We start from the raw sequence: 24942 nt of genomic DNA on the forward strand, positions 1-24942 counted from the left end.
ACTTGGTAGGCCTTAGAGTAACATGGGTTCGCTTTGGGCCAGAATAGGTTAGGATGCTCTGTCTTTGAGCATTGGAAAGCGGTCTTCCCTCCTTTTCACTGCTGCCAGGAAAAGTGCCTTTAGAAAACACTTTAAGTTAAAGGTTTAGTACAGTTCCTGTCACTCATAAGGTTGCCAGGTGTCTGGTTTTAGACAGGACCACCTGGTCGAAAAGGGACCCTGGCGGCTCCAGTCAGCACTGCTGACTGGACCGTTAAAAGTCCGGTCGATGCGGGGCTGGCGGGCTCCCTACCCGGCTCCACACAACTCCCGGGAAGCAGCTGGCATGTCCCTCCAGCTCCTAGGCGTAAGGGCAGCCACAGGGGTTCCGTGCACTGCCCCCGCCCCACGCGCTGGCTCCCCCCCGGCCAATGGGAGCTGTGGGGGCAGCACCTGCGGGCAGGGGCAGTGCACAGAGCCTCCTGGCTGCACCTCCACCTAGGAGCCGGAGGGACATGCCGGCTACTTTCCGGGAGTCGCCACCCGGAGTCCGCACCCTGAACCCCCTCCTGCACCCCAACCCTCTGCCCCAGCCCTGAGCCCCCTCCCGCACTCAAACTCCCTCCCAGAGCCCGGACCCCATAGCCCCTCCCACACCCCAACCCCCGGCCTTAGCCCGGAGCCCCCTCCTACACTCCAAATCCCTCATCCCCAGCCCCACTCCAGAGCCCGCACCCTTAGCCAGAGCCATCAGCCCCTCCCACACTCCAACCCCCTGCCCCAGACCAATGAAAATGAGCGAGTGAGTGAGGGTGGGGGAGAGTGAGTGGGGGCGAGGCCTAAGGGAAGGGACAGGGCAGAGGGCGGGGCAAGGGTATTTGGTTTTCTGAGATTAGAAAGTTGGCAACCCTAGTTACTTGGCCAAAATATTTCAATTCCTGTCTCTATCCTCACTGCTCGCTCCCCTGCCATTCCCAATGATACAAAGCAGAATAATCTCTCATCAAACATACAAATAGTTTATGGTCTAACATGAAAATAAATAATTGTGCTAAAGATCATTAGTGAAACAAAGAGCTTCAGTTTCGCTGGAATAGAAAGGAGAGGGAAGAAATGAATATTTGCATACTTTACAATCATGGCATTGAGCACATATAAAAGTCATCCAGAAAAGAAGCTGTAGATATAAGAAGCGATGTCTCCTGAGCTCAATGTACTGGGAACTACATAAATGAATCAAGAAGAAAGCCTAAGAGGTAAGAAAAAATGTCTAGAACTTTTCTCTTTTAAGTATCCAATACAGTCACAGACTTCCTGAAATGGGCAGTCCTCAGAACCAGAACACCTCAATCTTCCTTACAAATAAAACTTCCATAATTAAGAAATGTATCAAGACTATACTTCACTGGTCAGAAATAGGTACAGTAGTTTCCTTAGTATGTAGAGAATGTCCCACAATAAATAAAAACTGTAGAAATAATAAAGTATTGTGTTCACTTCTTCGATTCTGTTAATATTATATTTCTTAAATCCCAATAAAACAAACATCTGCAGAAAACAATTGATTATATAAAAAATCTAATCGTCATCTTTTTGTCAATATCAAATACATCCTTTATCCAAGAGTCAAAATCCTGCAAGATGGTGGACTCAACTGATGGGTCTTTTAATTTCTAGCTTTTGTACACTTATATAAGAGCATCCGAAAAGAAGAGAATAACACTGTAAAAGTCAAGAATATATCAATAAGAAAACCAAATTTGTCTTCACAATATGCAAAATTAAACAATGAAAAACTGAAAGTTAAATAAATAGTTTAGCGTTTGAGTCTATAAACCTGTATTTCTTTATACCTAGTTGAAAACAATTGTGAGGGAGCACACATAAAGCAAGCTAAAGATTTATAATACATTTGTATACCTAGATCTGCACACATTAATCACATATTTGGTCTCTTATCTTCCCAATTCCTCTCCTCTCTCCAAGCCCTCAACTTCTTTCTTGACATTTTTATTCAGTTCTGACACACAAGGAAGAAGCTAACTGAGGCCACAGTAGTTCTTTCCCTATAGCTCTGGTAGCTTAACATTAGTAGTAGTTTAACATTATAGCCAACACATATCTATGCAAGAAGATGGACTCATTTTCTTCAGCTGTCAGCTCCTCAGAGAAAGCCTTCATAAGAGCATCTTCCTTCAGACTTCAAGAAACAGAAACAGAGGATGTTCATTACAACAACAAGGTAGGCCCCATGAGCTTGTCAGGGTGGCTTGTTCCTCATCATGACTAAGGCTATGCCCACACTACAAATTTTGACTGCAACGTATCAGTATAAAGTAGTATATCACTCATGCACGTGCATACTTGGCTCCTTGAGTCAGAGCTGCACACACTCACCAGGATTGCTTGCATCGATGCACTGTGTGGTGCACCATGGGCAGGTAACCCAATGTGCAACTCACCACCATCCAGCACACTGTTTTTTGGGAAGTTTTGGCAATGCATGTTGGGGCAGTAATGAATTGTGCAAGGGTGACTGGGAGCAAGGGATCAACTTCCCAGCACGCAACTTTCTCCATCCCATAATTTCATCCATATCCCATATTTTTTGTGCCTTTTGTGCCACCTTCTGGCAACTGCATGTAGTGTGGTAGCTCTCTTTCTCTCTCGTGCGGCAACTGCCTCCTTCTGCAGTATAGCCCACCCATCTGGGCCAGATCAATCCTAGGGCTTTCCTCTGCTGGAGTAGTCCAAACAAAACAAAGGGAAAATAATAAAACTTGGAGTCCATATGAAAGGAAGAGGGGAATGCTTCCCTCTCAGGCTGTCTCTGTAGCAGGTCCTCCCTTCCCTCAGGGAGGGACCCTTTGGCAGTTGTCCTGGGGAAAGAGTCTGCCTTTCCTTCCACTCTCTTCTGCTGGGGTTGCAGGTCTGGTCCCTTCCCTGCTCTGCCACCAAATGAGCTGCTCCCCTGCCTTTTAACTCTTCTACCAATTGGTGCATTTCCTACAGGTGTGAAGGGGCAGGGCTGGCTGAACCCAGAGCAGTTCCTTAATCCCTTGTTGCCCAGTGTGGGGTTTGTATACCCCATCACATACCCCTAAAGTTTTAAACAAAACATGCTTATTGACACTTCTGCTTCAGAGTGCTTGTGCACAGCACCACTCACAACACCAGCCATTGTGAGTATGGCCCACCAGGGGTGAGGGAAATGAGGAGGAAATTGCTTGATTGCATGAGACTATGAGTATAAAGCAAAGGCACTGAAAACTGGCACCATTTTCACAGGCAGTGGTCATTTTAACTGATATCTCCCTCCTGAGGGTAACAAAAGCACAGAGAGCACAGCTGCTGCCGGCATCCCGCATGGGCCCGTATGCCACTACCCTGTTTACTGCAATGGTGCGTGCCAAAGCTATTGCCGACTGGCGTGGGAAAGCATCCTACCACAGAGGAAGAAATAAGGCTGCCATTCACAGAAACTTTCAGGAGAGAATTGCAGAGTACCTCGATGAAAGTTTCAGCGATATCTCTCAGGAGGATTCAAGGGAAATTCCTGTGTACACACACACAAAGTGCTCTGTATGGCCCCCCATAACTCTATAGGGGGGATGAAAAGCAGATAACAACACTATCTCTGTTTGTTGTACCAATGCTTCTTCCAATATCAGTAAATTAATGAAAAGTCAATAGCTGTGTCCTGCTAAGTTGGGGGCATCATCAGTACATCATTGAAAGGAGACATACATTTACACACATACTCCAATTTCCTTCCCCTTGACCTAGGCTCAACTGCCATGACTGACTGGATTGCAAGTGGAATCTCAAAAAGGTCCTGGCTCATGGCATAGTTGGACCCCCGGGTTGCATGTCCCCCATCCTCCTCCTCCTCCTCATCATCATCCTTGCTGTTAACAGGTATCCACAGTGGTCTGCAGGGTTGTTGTGAGGTCTCCACCAAGTATGGCATGCAACTCACTGTATAAAGGGCAGGTCTGTGGCTCAGCATCAGTTTGACTGTTGGCCTCCCTGGCCTTCTGGTATGCCTGCTGCAGGTACTTCACTTTCACATGGCACTGCTGCTGATCCTCCATGCAATCTGCTTGCAGATATATACATTTCTGTGGCTGGTCCATACCTGTGCCTGCACAGCCTCTTCTCCCCACAGTCCCAGGAGGCATAGGCGCTGACTCCATAGGTGCTCAGGGGCTGGAGCACCCACGGAAAAAAATCGGCAGCTCCCCTCCCGCCCCCCCCACTCCAGCTTACCTCCGCCTCCTCCTCGAGCACGCTGCCATGTCCTGCTTCTCCCCCCCACCCCCCCGGGCTTGTGCCACGAAACAGCTGATTCGCGGGGCAGGGAGGGAGGGGGGAGGAGGGGGAACGCGGCGCGCTGGGGGAAGAGGTGAGGCCGGGGCAGGGATTTGGGAAAGGGATCCAATAGGGAGGGGGCGGAGTTAGGGTGGGGACTTTGGGGATGGGGTTGGAATGGGGGCGAGGCCAGGGGTGGGGAAAGAGTGGAGTTGGGCCCAGGGTGGGCGCAGGCCCCCACCGGCACCAGAGAAACTTGGCGCCTATGCCAGGAGGTCCAATATCTCCAGTCTACTCCAGGCCAGAGTATGTCTGGAATGTGTAGCTGGCATGGACAGCTGGGCACTTGCACACAACAATGGAGAGCCAACATGTGTGCTCGCCGAGATGAACAATCAGGAAAAGGCATTTCAAAAATTTGTAGGGTTTTCCGGGTGGAGAGATCTTCTGGTCTCCAGGTCCTTTGGGCAGTGACCAGAGCAGTCAACGTTGGGCATTGTGGGACAGCTGCTGGAGGACAGTTAGGGTCAACATAAGTAACACAGCATCTACACACATGCTGTATTGACCCCAGTACATCGAACAAGATTCAGTGCTGCTTGGGGAGGTGGTGTTACTGTATCGCCATAACAGGGTGCTTAGATCAGAGGGAGACAAATTTAAGTGTAGACACATGCACAATTAGATCAACGCAAGACAGCTTATGTCAATCTACCTGTGAAGTATAGACCGTGCCTTAGTCCCCAAAGGATGGTCCAATGGTCATCTCACCTCTTTCATTCTGGGAATCTCATTTTCCCTTCTGAAGCCCTCATCTATTTCTCTGCTAGTTAACTGTAATTGCTCATCCCTTGACTAGAAAGGCAAACGAGAGGGCTCATTTGACGTCTGTAAAAGACTGCAGATATTTGCTAAGGGAGGGAGCGAATAAAGATTCTCCATCTTAGTTATATTTGATAATGTTTCAGAAGGTGGAGATCCAACTGGTGTATCTTATTGGCTGAGAATTGCGTGCAAGAGACATTGTGCTGCTGTCCTAATGAATTCATTTCTGCTGCACAATAGGAAATAATAAAACAACCTTCCACAGGCAAATAGAAGTAGGAAGAGAAGATAAGAAGATGCTTTCTAGAAGAGATGTATATCTTATATATATGCATACCACCAAACTTTCATATTTCCACATGCATGATAGTTTTCTTTCTTGATCATTGAACCAATATTCTGCCTAATTAGATACCAGCAGGGATGATACTTATGCTTAGTCAAATTCTCAATTTTGGCTATCCCATGGGAAACTTAGAGCTAATGAAGTGTGGTGGAGTTTCATGCTGCCATCTACAGCAGTGGTCCCCAACCTTTTTCATCTGGTGGGTGCCAGATGATGAGCCACGGAGGACCGTGGCGGTGGACGAGCATCCGCCAAAATGCCGCCGACAAGCGGTAACGTCAATAGGCGTCGCCGCTGAAATGCCGCCGACAAGCAGCAGCATCCAGAGGTGGCCGCCAGACAAGCAGCCACCGAAATGCCGCCGAGAAGCAGCAACGTCAAGAAGCGCTACCGCCGAAATGCCACCGAATTTCGGCGGCATTTTGGCGGCGACGCCCCTTGATGACGCTGCTTCACGGCGGCATTTCGGCGGCGACGCCTCTTGACATTGCCGCTTCACGGCAGCATTTCGGCGGCTGCTTGTCCGGCGACCACGGTCCTCGGCAGCTAATTGTGTGGCACCCGCCCCACAGGAAAGGTTGGGGACCACTGCCCTATACAATACACAATGGCCCCATAAAAATGAAATTGCTATAACGATTTCAAACATCACTTACACACTAGAATAATGGGGACAGGCTGTACATAATAGCTGCATGAAAAATAAATACATAACTGATACTTTCTCTGTTATGAAAGATAAAGGATGGTAAACAGATGCCATTATAAAATATTTCTTACAGTAAGTATGACTCAAAGAAAAGCAACGTAACTTTTCAGCTTTCAGAGGGAAGTGGCTTATGCAAAACATCAGCATTTAAATTCAGTGCATCACTGAATACAATAGGATGTTTAAAATCATTTCCTTATCCATAAACCATTAGCACCAAACCCTCCACCAACCCTAAAAGAGGGTAGTACAGCCCCCAGATCTCTTCAGTTATTAATCTCTCTGCTGAGACAGTCAACTAAGCCAATAGAAATAAAGTTGTGAGGGGAGAGTTAGAGGAATGACCATTTGGACCCTTTTCTTTATGAAAATCAATAGCAACCCTTCCCCCACACTCAAAAAACAGCAAATTGAATTTCAGATATTTTATTTACCATGAACTAAATCTTCTATTTACTATAATGTCTGCTCATTTTGATTCTAATACAGTGTAAACACATTTGCTGGGTTCCATTCTGATGTCTAGTTTCTCACTTTAAGTGGAATTTAGAAGAATAATTTGCACAATGTTAAGTATACGTTACTGTCACTGTTAAATATAACTTTTAAAAGTGAAGATAACCCATCTTTTGATATTACAATTCAATTTCAGAACTTCACTGTAGCATCAAGTGGAAAGAGCAGTGCTGGGGAAAGGGAAAGCTTGTTTCAATACAACAGTGAGAAGTAAAATGGCAAGATTCATCATTTAAAAATGATGTGTTTAAAGCTATCCATAAGAACACTTTCTGTACAAGAGATAGATGTAGGACACTGGGGGGTGGCCCTTTGTTTTTTTGCTCCTTTGTTCTTTTTGAATGTTCTTACTGATTTTGCCAATATAAAAATAGAAAAAATAAAAATAAATGTGTATAGGCTTCTGCTACTTAATCTGGCATATACATTTATGTCCTAAAACTTTAACAGAAAAGAATAATCTATTATCTATCTGCCAAAAACACACACACACATAGATTAAACAGTCCATTTTTTAATTTAATTAGTACGCAAAGTGTTTGGTTGTTCTAGTCTGTCGGAGCAAAGTAGTTTGGTTATTGAAAGAAAGATACTCTGACCCAGTAACAGAACTGAGATAATGTAAGCACTACTGTACTAATATACACGAGTAAAGTGAAAACAAAATGCAAAACAGATTGTTCACCCAAAAGTGCCCAAGTCTCCCTAGGCAGCTGAAATTTTCAGAAAGCAGCAAAGGGACATGGGAGATAAAATGAAGAAAAGCATTTCACAACACAGAAAGCTTTTGCAAACCAGTTCTGCACGTATTGCAGATCCTTACTAATGAGCCATACACACAACCTTTTCCCTTATTCTTCGGTCTCAAAATAAGTTGCACAAGTTATGACAATTCCTTTTTTCCTACTAATTTGAAAAAAACTTTAAAGCCAGTACCTTTCTTTAGTCCCTCACCTTTTAGTGTTCAGATGACAATTTGAATACTTTTACCCTCTAAACAGTGTAGCCACATATTTGCATATTGTCATAATATTACTAAGGAATAAAAATGTAAACTAATTTTGCTTACCTGATTTCTGAAGATTAGTGCCACAACTCCACCAACCAGTTCAATCAAGAGACAAATACCAAGGATGTACATAAACTGCAAAATGTAATTGCAAAAAAATATCCTAAATAAGTTTAGGATTAAATTTCCTCAGTTATTCCTTCAATTATTCTGCTTTAAATCAGGAATTTTTAACCTCCAACATACTGAACAATTTTCAAAATCTCGATGTACTTTTGAAAGACAACAGGAAAACTCAAGGTTAAAATATATATATATAAACTGTGGTTTGAGAGATTCTTTCCCCCATATTACTAATTGTACCTTTTTCCATTTGGCAACACTGAAAATTGATTTTCCTGTTTTCAACTGAATTGAAATTAATATAGCTTTTTTAAAACTTGCATTGCATTTACCATGCCAAAGCACCTCTTCCTCTCTTTATAACAGCATCATAGCTCTTGGAATAGCATATTAACAAATTGCTAAAACAAACACAGAACATTATGTTTTTGTGCTTCCTGAAAAGATCAGTAGTATTCAAAGTCAGCCAAATCTGGGACTTAGTACATTTGATAGCAAAGTGAGAGCACTTTAAGAGGATCAGATGTTAACTACCACCACACTTCCCTTTTTCAAAAACATGAGGGCAAAAACTAGTGCTGTACTATGTGGATAGAGCACGGGAAATTTTCGTACTTCCTGCTTCTGACCTATTCCTTCCTCTCCCAACCCCCAACCAGGAAAATACAGTTTGTCACTTGTGAACACAAACCCATACCAAGAGTAAACAAGTCCCAGAAGTAAACACTGCAGACTGCCCACATTAATAAACTGAGTTTATTCAGACTGTTGTGAACGACCTGGAACTACTACAGATTGAAGTCCTTTTCTCTGCTAGAGACAGAATTAGTCTAAGAAAGAAGCACCATGAACCTTCATGGTTCAAATCCATGGTAAACTTTCCTGCCATAGAACGGGAAGCAATACCGCTGTACAATTAGAGACTATGATCATTCAACCTCAGATTCTCGGCAGTTTTATCTGTATCTGTACTGTATCTGTCAATTTCCAGTGTACTTTTTAAAATCACAATCACCCATCATTTTAGCCTACATTATGTATCACATTTAACTATTCAGTAAATAAAATTTGACAGGTGAATAAAAATTGTGTTTATACGTTTTCCTTATTGTAATTTATGTTTATAACTTAAGTTTGTGACCACAGCACTCTGCAGGGGTGAATGGAATTGCCCTCAAATAGCTACACTCATTCTTTCACAGAAATAGCAGAGAAGTGCTAGGTTACTGCTGTTTCCTCCTCAGGGATCTCAGCTCTAAGACTTTGAGGAGCTATGTGCTACAATGTCATCAATATACTGAATACGCAGTTGTACATCTCCTTTTCAATGAACCCCACAGAACCATTCCCCCTGCTTTCCTCAATGAATGGTAGACAGAGATTTGGATGTGAGCCAACTTGTTTAGATTCAGTCTGAGTCTAGTATCAGGGGGTAGCCGTGTTAGTCTGTATCCACAAAAACAACAAGGAGTCCGGTGGCACCTTAAAGACTAACAGATTTATTTGGGCATAAGCTTTCGTGGGTAAAAAACTTCACTTCTTCAGATGCATGGAGTGGGGGAGGAGCTGCACTGTGGGGGCGGGGGAGCAGGCGGGCGGTGTGGGTGGCGGGAGCATGGGGAACGCAGCCGGAGGACTCAGGAGGAGCACTGGGCAGCCGCGCAGCCGGACGGAGAGAAGCGGCGCTTTGAAGGGGAAACCGCCGCTTCTCTCCAGCTGTGCGGCTGCCCCTGCTCCTCCTGAGTCCTCCACCCATGTTCGCAGGGCCACATTTCGAAAGGGCCTTGGGGTTTGGCCCCAGGCCCCAGCAAGTCTAAGCCAGCCCTCGTGACCCCATTAAAACAGAGTTGCAACCCACTTTGGGGTCCCAACCCACAGTTTGAGAACGGCTGCAAAATCCATCTATCGAAGTAGTTCACAGTTTCAAGGTTCTACTCTTCTCTGTTCTCAAATAGTAGCAGTGGCCAGATATTTTTTCTTTCATTTTCAGCTGGCCAAGAGATTGTGCCATTTCCTCTCAAATGCAGTCCTCACCACAATACATGCCTTTGTTATCATTAGGTTACACAAATGGCACACAGTGTACCTGGGGCTAACTTAGACGGCTATTTGTAAGCGTCAGTCAGTGCAATCCACTTTGACCGCCTATTCATGATTGGGGTTATTACCTATAAAGCCCTTACTTCTCTAGGTCCCAGTTATCTCATCAAAGACTGATTCTCCTCCTAGGTGCGGTTATATCAACAACACATAGAAAGATTGCTTCAGCTATCTTTTTCAAGGGTGAAGCTCACACAAGTTTGAGGTAGGGCATTCATAGGCCTTGGCTACACTGGTGCTGTACTGCGCTGCAACTTGTGCTCAGGGGTGTGAAAACGCCCCCCCCCCCGAGCACAACGAGTGCAGCGCTGTAAAGCGCCAGTGTAATCAGTGCCTGCAGCGCTGCACGCTCGTTCACAGCGCTGCAAGCTACTCCCCTCGGAGAGGTGGAGTACTTACAGCGCTGCGAGAGAGCTCTCGCAGCGCTGGCGGCGCGACGACACTCGCGCTTCGCAGCAGCGCTGTGAATTGCCAAGTGTAGCCAAGGCCATAGTGGTGAACCTTCTAGAATTAGATATCACTAGGCATTCACCGTCTTTTAAAGTGAGTTATAGGATATCCCTTTATTTAGCTTTTCTCTAGCTGTAAGCCTTGGAATCTCTTAAAACTGTTTATTTACAACTTTCATCTGACATAGATCACTTGAGAGAAGCTCAGTTTACTGCTACACAGGACTGCAAAGAATATGCTCTTTGTTTTTAGAAGATGCTGTTTGGTACATTTCTAATCTCCAGGTATATAAAGTGAGACCAGATACTATGATGATGGGAATCTTATTACCTTACTACTAATTAGAAAATATTACAAGTATTCATAATATTAATTCTACTTATAAATAAACAATCTAATCTCTCAATCTTTGACATTTTTATTTATTCATCATTTGTTCACTCATTGCGCTGTGCACACACACGATGAGATTTTCAAAAGTGCTCAGCATTGGCTGAACTCTGCTCCCACAGAAGTCAATAATGATTTCAGTGGGAGCAGAGCTGGGCCAATGCTGAGCACTTGTGAAAATCCCACTTGTACATATTAAATAATAATCCAGATTATTCATTACAAAGATACCTGTGCAATGAAATATTCGTAAGAACAGATTGTTATAAAGGATTTAAAATGTTTAAAGTAAAAAAAGTGACTTGATTGTATTGCTTCTAAAGTTGTGTGTACCAGCCTTCCTTTACATAGTTTCTCTCTATTATTTAATTGAAGGAGAGGAAAAAATATTGTGTTTTTTATACAATGTTATAAAAGATAGATGAAGCAATGGTTAGGGAGGCTGAGTTCAAGTAATGTCTAAAAATACAAAAACTATAAAAGACAGTAAAAAACGAGAGTACTTACTGCTTGAAGAAGGCATATATTGTCTCTTAAAGAAGCCAATACACCCACAAACGATACAACAAACATTACAATGCCCAAAAGTATTAAAATAATTGCTGGGGCTAGAAAGGCACTTTCAAGGGTTTTATACTTCTGTCTTTCAACTTCTGCATAAATTCCAATAGCAAGAACAAGTGCTCCTATCAACTGCAATGAAAAAAAGAAAAACAGGTGTTATTTTTGTTTCAAATAATAATATTTACCTTAAATACAGAGATGTCATTTGATGAATTATATTAAATTTGTCTTTGTCACTTCTTGTCATATACAAATATTGTCACTAATTGCTTTGGAATTAATTACAAATCATTTACTTCTACAATTACTGTGCACTAGGTTAAGGAAAAAACTTAAAAGTACTGGTCTCTAAATTTAACTTGTATAATGTTCTCTTTGCAGATCATACAGACCCCAAAATTAAAGTACACTGCAAGCAAATAAGTTCAAAGTGGCCCTGTACATAGTTATTCATTTGCACACCACTTCATGCCAAGAGAATTATGAAAAGTTGATAAACAAAAAGTTTACTATAGATACTGGACCTATAGATACTCCACTAACATCAGTAACAAAACTCCCACTGACTTCTACAGTGCATGCTTAGGCTCAATACAAAGAAGGATTTTCTAGGAAAGACAGGACTAATATTTGGTTAAGCATCATTCAGTTCCAATTATCTTCCAGTGCAAAGGCTCCTTCTCGTTTTCCACTTAATTGGATAAACCTTGGCCACCTCTGACAAACAATACTGTTTTGGGAGGCAGTCTGATAGCTCCATATTTTGACAATAACAGTCACACAGGCATTTTTCCACTTAGCAAAACTCTGCATAAGATGTACAAGGGCTTAGTCCATGTGTAAGTTTTACCAACCTGCCTTTTTTCCTTCCCTCCGCCAACTGAATTTGAAGAGAGAATTTTATGTTCCTTGTAGACCAGATCTTCCTACTTGTATGTCAGACTTGCAAAAAAGTCTGTATATTACTTCATGTTAAACAGAGGATGAGCAACAGTTCTAGAGGACTTCACATTTCTTTCAAACATTTTCCCTGGCAGGTTTAATATAGTGGATTTTCTTAGCTATCCCAAAATAAAATTTGAGATTAGATAGTCAAAAACAGTAGAATGTTTTATTATAGTTGGGAAGAGTCAAATGTAAGTATCTTTAAACCATAGGCATGACTGTTACTCTAATAATTCAATTTTCCCAAGATTAGCAATTTTCCCCTTTACATCATAAATGCAAGCTTTCAGGAAAAAAATATTAGACTTGTTATTCTGCTCTTGTGTGGCTATTTCAGCCTGCCAATTCAAATTCTCTACTATTCAGTCCACAAGATAATTGCATTTGGACTCATATTAGCTATGGACACGTGTATTTAGTCACAGCTTCTATTACTCTTGTGAGGCTATGTCTACACTAGCACTTTTGTCAGTAAAACTTTTTTCGGTCAGGGGTGTGAAAAAACACTTCCCTGACAGACACAAGTGCCTGTTGTGGACAGCGCTATGTCGACGGGAGGCGCTCTTCCTCCAACATAGCTACTGCCAGTCGTTGGGGGTGGTTGAATTATGCCAACGGGAGAGCTCTCTCCAATTGGCAAAGAGCGCAGGAGACCTTACCGTGGTGCAGCTTCTGTGCCACGGTAAGGTCTGTAGTGTAGACATAGCCAGTAATACTATGTAACTTCCAAGAGCTTTGCAAGTTCTTGATCCTTTTGCTGCCATAGCAAATCTCACCCACACAACACTTCTATACATGGTATACTTGATATTAATGTCTTTTTCTCTTTGTGCATTAACAATTATCACTGTCTTGTTGAATTCAACCATTAAATAACTAAATCAATAAGACTGAATTCAAGCTAACACCCTTCCCTCAATTCAGAGTGCCTTTTGTATAAGGGAGTTTATGAATCACAGAAGAGAAAAGACAGAGCGCTTATTCAACTTTACTATTTACATTACAAGCCCTTTTCTACTCTAGCTATTTTTAACTGGTTTTACATCTTTAGAAGGCTGATCTCTAATGTTAGTTTAGCTTTTAAAAAGCAAAATGTTTTGAATTATCAGTTATAAATTATATTATTTATCATAACAATTCATATTACTCTAGCTGGTATGAAACTTAGGAACATTGGCAAACAACCCAAAGAATCTTCAATAAACCTTATAATAGTAATTGTATAATAGTAGATTTGCAAAGTCCATTAATTTTAAAAGAATTATTATGTAATGTAGTATTTTAATCTTATTCTAAAAATGTTGATACTGAATAATGCTTTGAGGTTATTGCAGTTTACAAAGAACTCTGAGATGAGGAAAATAGTTTGCTAAAAGCCAATAACAGAACACACAAATGGATTATTCCTGTGTTTATTTAAAATCTGTCTCTCATCACTTGAATACAATTGTATATGATTTTTCAAGTTCACCCCTTAAACAGTGTCTTATCAAAAATCTTGAGTACCAACTTAATGGATAAATTGCAGCTTTTCGGCTATTATAGCATGCATATTAATATAACAAATAAATGTCTAGAAAATACCTTTTTTGTTAAAATATATACATCTGGGTTTGGCTAGCCTTACAGCCCTATATTCCTTACTTGGCTTAAAGTTTTATATTAATTTGTGTGTTAGATCTTCCTATCCAAGACCTTAAAAATAAATATGCAGTGAAATGATTTGCAATAAAAAGTTAAAAATGTGCCCTTTTAAGAATAGATAAACTCACTATTAAGCCAATAAAGTTCCTAGTGTTACTGCCCAGAAACAGCACCGCTTTTTCTTTTACACACTGCTGCGGTTGTACAGGTCTAAATCTGAATTTGATAAATCAGCACCTTCAGATCTGCCATGATTTCAAATGCCTGCTTTACACTCTGCTATATCAAAGCCTCTTACAGCCACCACAGTTAGGACTGTGTCAGTTTTTCCATTACAAACTCCAACTTTCAGGAACTTACATTTCAACAATAAAATCTACTCCAGAGTGAAATCTGGTATACAATGTTTCTTGTTTGGAATTAGTTTGTTTAAAAAGAAAATAAGAAATCTGTCCACAATAATCTCTTGAATTGTATACATTGTAAGAGCTGAAAAACAAGTTTCAGGTGTATGTTTGCACTAGCAAACATAGCTAGTAGCTTAGAAATTGTAAATTTTACAACACTTTACTATACACTGTTCAAACTCCCTACTACTGCAGATAATTTAAACCTATTATAGACTTGCAGTTACACTAAGTATACTCTGCTAGGAAAGGCATGCTGCGGACACTAGAGATAAACAAACCATCTCGGCCCACCAGTGGCTTATCCTGATGGCCTGGGAGCCAATGTTTGCTGACCCCTGAATTATAGGATCGGCTTATGAACGGGTTATAAAAATTTTCCATTTTTACTTATCCATCTGGGTCGGCTTATAAATGAACCAGCTTATGATCGAGTATATACGAATTACCCCTCTATCCAACAATACCATTACTTGAATAAACTTGTCCTCGTGTGCACTTCTCTTACACACAGGTGCAATATTTTTTTGTAAAATGTGCATAATAAACCAGCTTTATTACTGTACTCATTATTTCTATTAGCAAACCATCAAAAAACAAAACTCACAGCCTAGATGGCTAAAAAAACCAGCATCATTGCTTTGCCTCAACCAGGAGGTAACAGTTTGGGAAAGGACTTTAACCCCTCCAACTTACCCTTTTCTGCCAGTGTTCACTCTTCTCCTCCTTCCAGCTGCTGCAGAAATCTAAACCACACATAGGCCATGTCTACGCTACCAATTTGTGTCGACAAAAGTGATGTCGACACCCAAATGTCGACATAATAAAAATCGCAATTTCGTGTTCACACTTGCTCCCTCTGTCAGCAGATCACGTCCACAGTGGGGGCACCAACATCAACAATGTGAGCAATGCACTGTGGGTACCTATCCCACAGTCCAGCACAACACCTGTAACCGTGCCTTTGGGGGCCACAACTTAGGATGCCAAATTCAGGAAAAACTGATGAGAAATAGGGTAGACACACCCCAAGACTGGTGGCTAATCCCCCATAGGATATACCAAACCAGCAACAAAAGTAAACTTCTGTTTCACCACACTGGCTAACAAGAAGTCATAAAAGCAGTTTCCTTAGACATTCCAGTTCTTATATCACCACTAAAAACACTGGATTTAAAGGTGAGTGGTTCTTTACAACCAGTCTCATCAAATAAAAGAGTCTCCTGATCCCAAAGGACCAGCCACACACCCAGATCAATATATAACCCAGATCTTACCCAAAAATCACGCTGATGCCAATCCTTTAGTATCTAAAATCTAAAGGTCTATTCATAAAAAGAAAGAAAGAAAGGTGAGAGTTAAAATTAGTTAAAGGAATCAAATACATACAATAATTGCAAAGTTCTTGGTTCAGGCTCGTAGCAGTGATGGAATAAAGTGATGGCTTAAGTCAAGTCTCTGGCTGCTTCCAACTCATTGGAAGGTCCTCAATTCCTTGGTTAGAATGCTTCCATTAATGTAAGTTCATAGTCCAGAGGCTGGAGCAGAAAAGAGGCAAAACAGAGGTGTTTCCAGAGCCTTTGATATCTTCTGCCATGTGGAGAGTATCCCATTGTTCTTACTGTGGAAAAGTACAGTAACAAGATGGTGGTTGGAGTCACATGGACAAGTCACATGTCCATGCATTTCACTTAGTCATTGCAGGAAATTCCATTAAGTGTAATAGGCATCTCCCATGGTTCATTATCACTTAAATGTTCTTTTGATGGGCCACTCAATTTGAATAGTACCTCCAAGATGTGCTGGCTAACTACCTTGTGGGTGTTACTCCAGGAGCAAACATTTGAAATCCAGGTATAGAACCAATACTTATAACTTCAAATAAAAAATGATACATGCATATAAATGGCATGGGGAGGGATAGCTCAGTGGTTTGAGCATTGGCCTACTAAACCCAGGGTTGTGAGCTCAATCCTTGAGGGTGCCACCTAGGGATCTGGGGCAAAAATCAGTACTTGGTCCTGCTAGTGAAGGCAGGGGGCTGGACTTGATGACCTTTCAGGGTCCCTTCCAGTTCTATGAGATATAGGTATATCTCCATATATTTATTTTTATAATCATAACCAGCAAATCACGGTGGATCACAGCGTATTTTGGGACAGGGCTAAATGTCCCATGATGCATTGCTTTCTGTCCCAGCACTCAAGGATCTTCTGGCTTTTTTTGCAGCATTTTTTGCAATGGCCCTTCTTTGCTGTGCAGCCTGGCATCTTTGTGAGAAGGGCTGGATCCTGCCCTGCTCGCCTATGCTCTGTTAACTGTCATGAAGACTTTGCAGATGGCAGTGCCATTAATCGTGAAGTTCCTAACTGAGGAAGACTCGCAGGCGCCCAACATTCTGCGTGATATGGATAGGAGCAACTTTAGATTGCTTTTGGCATTCACAGAGTAGGTGCATAGGGTAGATCGTTGCTTTTGGGCTCAGGAAGCAAGAACTGAATGGTGGGATCGTATCATCATGCAGATGTGGGATGAGGAGCAGTGGCTACAGAACTTTCGGATACGGAAAGCCACCTTCCTGGAACTGCGTGCAGAGCTCACCCCAGATCTGCGGAGCAAGGACACTAGAATGAGACCTACTTTCTCGGTAGAGAAGCGTGTGGCAATCGCTATGTGGAAGCTGGCGAGTTCAGACTGCTACCGTCGGTCACGAATCAGTTTGGAGTGGGGAAGTCGACGTTGAAGCTGCGTTAAGGGCAATAAATCACGTCCTGGACCATGACTCTGGGAAATGTGCATGAAATAGTGGATGGCTTTGCAGAAATGGGTTTCCCTAACGGTGGAGGGGTGATAGGTGGCCACACATATTCCCATTTTGGCACCAGACCACCTTGAGACAGAGTACATCAATAGGAAGGAGTATTTCATGGTGTTGCAGGCGCTTGTGGATCACCATGGGCGTTTCACTGACATCATTGTGGGGTGGTCTGGAAAGGTGCATAACACATGCATCTTCAGGAACACCGGCCTGTACAGAAAGCTTCAAGCGGGGACTTTCTTTCCAAACCAAAAGATTACAGTGGGGGATGTTGAAATGCCCATAGTGATCCAGGGGGATCCTACGTACCCCTTACAGCCATGGTTCATGAAACCTTACATGGGACACTTGGACAGCAGTAAGGAGCGGTTCAACAACAGGCTCAGTAGGTGCCGGATGACAGTTGAATATGCCTTTGGCAGATTAAAGGCACGCTGGTGATGCCTTTATGGCAGGTTAGACCTCACTGAGGATAATATTCCCATGGTCATAGCCGCGTGCTGTATGTTGCATAATCTTTGTGAAGCTAAGGGTGGAAAGGTTTGCTCAGGGGTAGAGTGTTGAGGCAGACTGCTTGGCCACTGATTTTGAGCAGCCAGATACCAGGGCTGTCAGAGGAGCCCAGAAGGGGGCTATTCGAATCAGGGATGTTTTAAGGCAGCACTTTGACAATGATCACCAGTAACATATCTCTGTCAGAGGTGCTTCAATGTTACATTACATGTAGTTTTCTAGGGGACAATGGTGACATTTGGGGGCCTTATATTCCAGTAAGGAAGTGATTAAATTGCCAGTTCATGTATTGGTAGAGCCTGCTATCTCAATTTGTAGGAAATAAATAAAGATGATTTACCATTATAAAACTTTGCTTTTATTGCACAAGAAACAGCACACAGAAACACACAGATGCTTGGTGGGAAAGGAGGAACCAGAGAACGACAGACTTTTCACAACTGTGTGTAGGTCCAGCTATCATTGTGAAAGTTCTCTGAGGGGGTGGAGTGAAAGGGAAACCGAGAAGTCCCAGAGAGTGGAAAGGAATGTGCAGGCGGAGTGCATGGACAATAGTTCTGAATACTCTGCAGTGGAGGTGGAGCACTTGTCTTCTCAGTCTGCAGCATTATTAAGGACTTCAGCATATGCGTTTTCTCCTCCATTACTTTAATCATTCACTCAGTTCCGTTCTTAACAAATGCGTGAGTCTCTTTTCTGTCATGCTATTCGGCTTCCCAGTACTCCTTGTGTTCCCTCTTTTCTGCATTGGAGCACTGCAGGACCTCCCAGAACATGTCTTTTTTGCTGCGTCTGGATGCTTTCTTACCTGGTGGAGATGCTCAGACAGGGTGCATGGGGTGTTCCTGAAGGCCACATCTGGTGAAGCACAGGGGACAATGCACAGAAGCAGGATTGTTAAATTCATGCACAGCATTGAAACATTTCGGTTAAATACACTTTTTGCAACATTGCCATCACTTTTTCACTGACCCCAGCCAGGTACACATCTCTGCGAACAGCGAAAGCATGGTGAGTGTTGGCGGGGGGGGAGGAGAGGGGCGCTCCAGAAGGGGGGAAGAGCACACACTCTTTGCAAGGTTCATGATGCAGCATTCGAGGGAACAAATTCTAAAATTCTCCCACACTTTTCACAGGCGGGGATCATTCTAGCAGACATCTCACTGCCAAGGGTAAGCAGGGAAACGAGGGTACATCTACTCCATGCTTGTGGCTTTTGTTCTGCTCCCTATGCTACTCGCCTGTCTGCCGCTTTGGTCCCTGCAAAAGTGGTTGCCGAAAGGTGTGAGAAAGTTTCCTACAGTGGGGGAAGGAACAAAGCAGCTCTGCCATGGAACCTTTGGCAGAGGATTACCGAGTACCTCCAGGTAATTTTCCTGGATATCTCTCTGGAGGATTCCCATGAGATCTCAGCGTGCATCAACACCCAGTTTCACTGTACCGATTAGCAACACAGGGAAATGTCCAGCTCACAGAAACACAGCCAGCCTCCCACATTTCTATGCCCTGAACCCACCTCCGGACTACACAAGCTACAACCACTTACCCGGCGTCTCATCTCCTGCTCCCCAGAGAGCGATTGCTGAGACTGGCTAGACACCACTGGAGAGGAGACCAGGTCCTGGCTGCCTGCCCCACTGGGTGACCCCGACAGGAGCTGCACATCCTCATCTAACTCCACCTCTTCATCAGTAACTTCATCCTCCCGGTTAGGTCCTCTTTCCGCTGCCTCCATGCCCTCCGAAGTATCCATGTGGCTCTTGGCGATGGAGGTGGGGTCACCACTGAGGATAGCATCCAGCTCCTTATAGAAACGGCAGGTCTTAGGTGCAGTACCAGAGTGATGGTTTGCCTCCCTCACCTTATGGTACACCTGCCTCAGCTCCTTTATCTTCGCTCGGCACTGCAGCATGTCCCGATCATAGCCCTTGTCGCACAAGCCTCCAGAAATCTGCCTGTAGGTATCCCAATTCCTACAGCTCAAGCACAGCTGGGACTGCACAGCCTCCTCTCCTCATATACTGAGCAGATCCAACGGCTCTGCAGTGGTCCAAGCAGGAGAGCGTTTGGTGCGATAACCCGCGAAGGTCACCTGGGAAGATGTGATGAGACTTCTCCATACCGAGCCAGCAGGAAATGGAATTTAAAAAATTCTCGGGGCTTCTAAGAGGGAGGGGAGGATGGTTGTTTTCCTGGCTGCAGGGCAGTGGAGTTCAAACTGATGACCACAGCGGTCAGGATCGGCATTGTGGGACACCTCCTGGAGGCTAATTAAAGTGATGGAATCAAGCCTGGTGTCTACACTGGCACTTATCAACAAAAATGTAGAGGAAAAAGACATAAATCTCTTGTGAGGGTGGATGAATTTTGTCGCCAAAGCCAGGCATTTTTCCCAACAAAAGTCACCTTGCAGTGTGTATGCACTCACTGTTTTGGTCGACAAAGGGCAGTTTTGGCAACAAGACTTGGCAGTGTAGACAAGGCCACAAAGACGTATGTATATTTTGCATCCTGTCCCTTCACAACTGAATTTAAATTTGGCAAATCATATTTTATTCACACCAGAAGTGATTTGGCCTTGATTTGTATTAATTGGATATGTCTCACCAAAGGATAGGGACATCCTCTGTATTTTTGTGTGTGTGGAAAAGAGTGGAGTCACTTTCCCAAGTGGAAGAAAAAGCAGTTTCTTAATTACTGGTCCCAGCACAAAATTTACTATTTAATTCACATACAAAAGTTTAAGTGTGTCAAGTAATTCTGTGACTATCAGCACTAATTATTTTCATCCTGAAATCTTGGATGGGGGAAATGGGTTTTATTTTAAAACATAATTATGGTTAGAACCTCTGGAAAAACAGCTTTTTAAAACTGTATCAGTGACTAAGATCTTATCTACATTAAGGTTGTATTCGTGTTTGACGCCAGTTTCAAAACTCAATTACAGTCTAACAGTGTTGTAAAATGCTTTATGTTCACATCACACCCACTATTGTTACAAACCCTACTACAGGCCAACCTAGGATGCAGGCCTTGGAGGAGAAGGGAATTGATAATGTTATTATGGCTAGCATAACATAAATACTTCTTCACATTGGAGAGATAAATTATGCTACTACCTCATTAGCTGGAAGTGTTGGAAATCAGTTGTCTAGAAAAGTCAGCAGTTTTTGAACAGAGTTCTAGACGCACAGTTGAAACCATAGCAGTGACAGGACCTTGCAACAAATTTATTCATTTTGACAGTCAAAACAAGTTTTTTCAGACTATTTTTATTCTTCTTTGTGCATCTTCAATAATGTTGACAGGAGCAAAAATTAGTTTAATTAAACAGATGTGTCTCAGAAAATCTGTAAAATGCACATGTGGCAAGCAACAGGATTAGATTTGGAGAGACCCATGTGCTTGATCAAACCCACAAATTAAGAAAAAAAAGTCTTACAATTTACAAATTTTATACTTATTCTTTAATTAAATGCTCCAGCCCTGACCCATTATTGCAAAAAATCATTAATGTTGTGTTACATTTTTTTACAAGAACAGTAATTCTGGCAATTACCAGGAGAAACAAGGGGTAAAGGTAGCTTTACATTACCTTTGCCTCAATTCTATGCTGAGACTGCCAGCAGGTGGTTTGGCCCCTATTGCAGGTTAGCAAAACTCTTGACACTAGAGGAATTCCCAGTTGCCCCAGTAAGCCAGCTCTCTAGCTGCTTTGCAAGTGTACTCAAGAGGGTAGCGCCCACAGAAACTAATGGAAGTAAATGGGAGGTGAATGTGCTCAGCATGAAACAAAATATAACCCTAACAGAGGGGAAAGTATAGGGCAGTTAAGTACAGTCAATAAAGGTTTAAGCAAGTGAGTATAACATATTGAAATTCCTTCACAAGCTAGAAGGGTTGTTCACTATAAAGAACAAAACTCTACTCTCACAGAAGTCAGTGGGATTGTGTCAGCATAACAGAAAAAAGAATTCAGCCTTAGGTACTTATTACACATTTGGACAAGTAAGGAGATCTGTTTCACTTGACTGGGAGAATGGAGAATTTAGAGGGAACACAAGCCTGTGACATATTTCAAATAATACATCATATGTTCAATCTGTGAAAGAAGACAATTATACTAACAAAGGAAGCCCTCTGCAAGAATAAATGCCATCAGCCCCCATCCTTTCCTCCTCCAACAGTTCTTTCATTGTGGCCTCCGTCCCACTTCAAGTTCCAAACCACCTTCTTAATATATTAATGAGTTAAGCATTTAGATATAAACAAGGTTAAAATAAATAAAATGAAAGGATCACTAAAATATAGACACCTTGGGAATTCTATATTTGTAGGTCTGTTATTTATAGTTTTTCTTCTTTTCATTTTTGGAACATTTACAGTAATTTTGTTGAGGGTGGGGTGGCATGGTAAAACCTGCCTGGACTCTGTGCTGGGGTGACAAGGAGTTATTTAAAGGAAGATACAGTGTTTATAAACTTTCCTCCATTAACATAGAAATTTAAATTCTGTCTCTTCAGGATTTTTTTGTAAACTATATGTTTGCAAAATCCATTCACATAAGCTAATCTGAGCTCACCCGAACATTATTATGAACTAACATTTCTAATTACCAAAACATTATATCTAATTTCCTTTTAACAACTATTCCATGGTGTTAGACTGCACCTTATGTATTTTGATATATGATAGGAGGAACAAGTTTAGCATACTTTCTTAGTTGAAAATCCAGGGGGGAGGAAGGGGAGAATTACAAATAAAGACTAAGTTTCTTAAGGTGTTTGAAAGCTACTTTGGTCTGGGCAGGTACTCAATGATACCAGGGCTGACTTTTCTGTTACTTAGTGGTGTATTATTAAGTGATGTATTATGCCACACTAGAACAAGCCTACCATGCCAAATGAAAGAGCAGACAAGTAAATGAAGTACAAGGGTGCCTTTACAGAAAGTTTGCTTACAGAAAAAAAGATAATGTGGTGTTTAAGAAAGAATAGAAGGCATACCTGTGTATAAATCAATTTACTAGAAACCCTTTGAACACAGAACAACAGAACAAAATTAGTAAAATGTTATTACTAGGACAAGTATCCTAATGTGGGAAGGCTAGAATTATTGTTGCCCTGACCTTTTTTTGCAGAAGGTTCTACTTAGGGAATGGTTGCTAGAGTGAAACTAGGAGTCCAAGGAGGAGAAAAGGTTAATTTTCTATTAAAAAATAATAAAACAAAAAAGGCTAAAAGATACCTAATACCCAAAAAAGTCTGAACTAAAGGCAATGTACTTTATACTCTGATTTTCACTTATTCCTCAAATTGTAGTTGTTTCTTCAAAACAAAACCTAAAGGGATACTACATTATAAAGACTCAGAAACCCAAGGTAACATGTTCTCCCAACTCATGCTTTAAAAACAAAAAGGCTTACTTTAAAAATCTATCCCTACTAGGGAAAAATTATCAGATCTTCAAAACAAGAAATGCAGTAGTCTTGAATTTGGAGCATTTTGAAGACAAAGACAGAAACAAATCTCATCTAGGAATCTGAAATGTCAACATATGTGACATTTCCCAGCACAGAAAATAGCCTGTCAGATTCTACTGTAAATCCAGAACTTCACACCCTGAAAATAGAAATTTGCCATTTTTTTTTTTACCTAAATGAGTGTTCACCACTGATCATTGTTTCATACTCAGGATGCATATCAAAGGTGAAGTTGCCATTTTCGAGAAGGAGAGACCTGTAAATTGGATTTGGGCTGTAACAGCCTGGATGATGTCTCTTTCAACAGAAGCTCTATTAGACTACTTTCTCTTCATGCCTGAACAATTTTCTTAAGCACTATGAGAGCTGGTATGCTGCTTTGCACAATAGTATAACTATCACACAGCGGAGAGTTTGTACTACCTTTCCTATGAAAATCAGAAAAAGACATCAAACAACATTGCACCTTCCTCTTTTACAAGCACAGAACAGAACAGAGCAGATGAAACATCACTGAACAACTCACAAGCTTAAAATTGAAATCATCCTACATTAATCAGACACAAAACAACTGGTTCTCTAGTGGGTGAGGTCTTTCCCCTTCTTAGCTTTCCTACTCCCATCTGAGTGAGACAAAGCAATGTTTTATGGTTAGTGTACACAACTGATTTTCATGCCACCTGCCACACCCTTCCACCTCTGAAAGTCGCTAACTGCCAAAACCAGTTGATTGTTACCCAGTGACAACCACAAAACTGCGCCCCAGAGGCTTCGGAGGGTCCTTCTAGGGCATGCGGTGCATTGCCGCCAGAGATCTCATTCGGTTACAAAATTCTTCCATGCCCATCCACTAAACCCTGCCGAAGGGGGAAACGTCCCTGGCCTTCACACGCACATCACGGACCAGCACACGAGGTGAGCCCCGGGAACGCACATCCACGCTGAGGATGACTCGAGAGTTCCGCCCCCCCCCCCCCCCACCAAAAAACAACCAAAAATAAATAAAAACAACAACTCTGCCCCGCGGAGTGCGCGGGCAGCTCTCGCCCTGGCATGGGGGTATCTGCTGGTTTGTTGTTGGTGTAACACAAGGGCGCACTGCCAGGGCTGGAGAGGCGGTGCCTCCCTCCCCCCACGCACACCCACACGGGCCGGGGGCGCTGGGCTCCAGGACCGCACCCGCAGCGCCAGCTCGCTTCAGCGCAGCATCTCCAGGCGGGCGCTGTATCCCGGCCGCCTCCCGGCGCCTGGGCAGGGCGGTGAACTTAGCCCTCTCGCGCAGACCGGTCCCAGCGGGGATCGGGGTCTCTCCTCGGCCGCCCCGCTCCCGCCCCAGCCCGCGGGAGTCCCCGGCCGGCGGCCCGCGCTCACCCAGAAGAACGTGGAGTAGGTGATGAGGGTGAACTTGAGGCAGAGGTAGGAGAAGCGCGCACAGTAGCGGATGTTCTCCGAGTCCCCGGCCGCCATCCTGCTCCCCGGCCCGGCCCGGCCCGCTTCCTGCTTCTCCCGCCGCCACCTGCCCGCGAGCGGCACCCAGCCGGCGGCGGAGTCTCGCAGCCGCGGCCAGCACCACTGGGTGGCAGCGGCGCAGGAGCTATCGCTCAGCTGGGGGCGGGGGACGACCAGGGAGGGATGAGTGAGCGCGACAGAGTGTGTGTGTTTCACTGGGCTGGGAGGGAGAATGCAGAATACAGAGCGAACACAAGCCTGCGACGTATGGCAAACGATCCATCATAGGCTGAAGCTGTGAACGAAAACAATTCTACTAAGCAAGTCGGAATCTCAGTGTTCTGACCGTGGAGCCTTTCTGC

The 24942-nt window shown here is 43.1% G+C and overlaps 1 protein-coding gene across 1 annotated transcript in view; it reads right to left on the reverse strand.

Moving 5' to 3' along the window:
- TSPAN15 (tetraspanin 15) overlaps positions 1–24738 on the reverse strand; it is a 34713-nt gene extending 9975 nt beyond the window's left edge. The window contains exons 1-3 of the mRNA XM_024198125.2: positions 24503–24738; positions 11266–11451; positions 7756–7830 (exon numbers count right to left, since the gene is read on the reverse strand). Coding sequence (XP_024053893.1) covers positions 7756–7830; positions 11266–11451; positions 24503–24598 — 357 coding nt within the window. The 5' untranslated portion in view covers positions 24599–24738. The remainder of the gene's footprint in view (positions 1–7755; positions 7831–11265; positions 11452–24502) is intronic.
- Positions 24739–24942: the final 204 nt, after the last annotated feature.

This window comes from Terrapene carolina, unplaced genomic scaffold (genome assembly GCF_002925995.2).
Source record: "Terrapene carolina triunguis isolate 2854851 unplaced genomic scaffold, T_m_triunguis-2.0 Scaffold95, whole genome shotgun sequence".
In the NCBI taxonomy this organism is placed as follows: domain Eukaryota; kingdom Metazoa; phylum Chordata; order Testudines; family Emydidae; genus Terrapene; species Terrapene triunguis.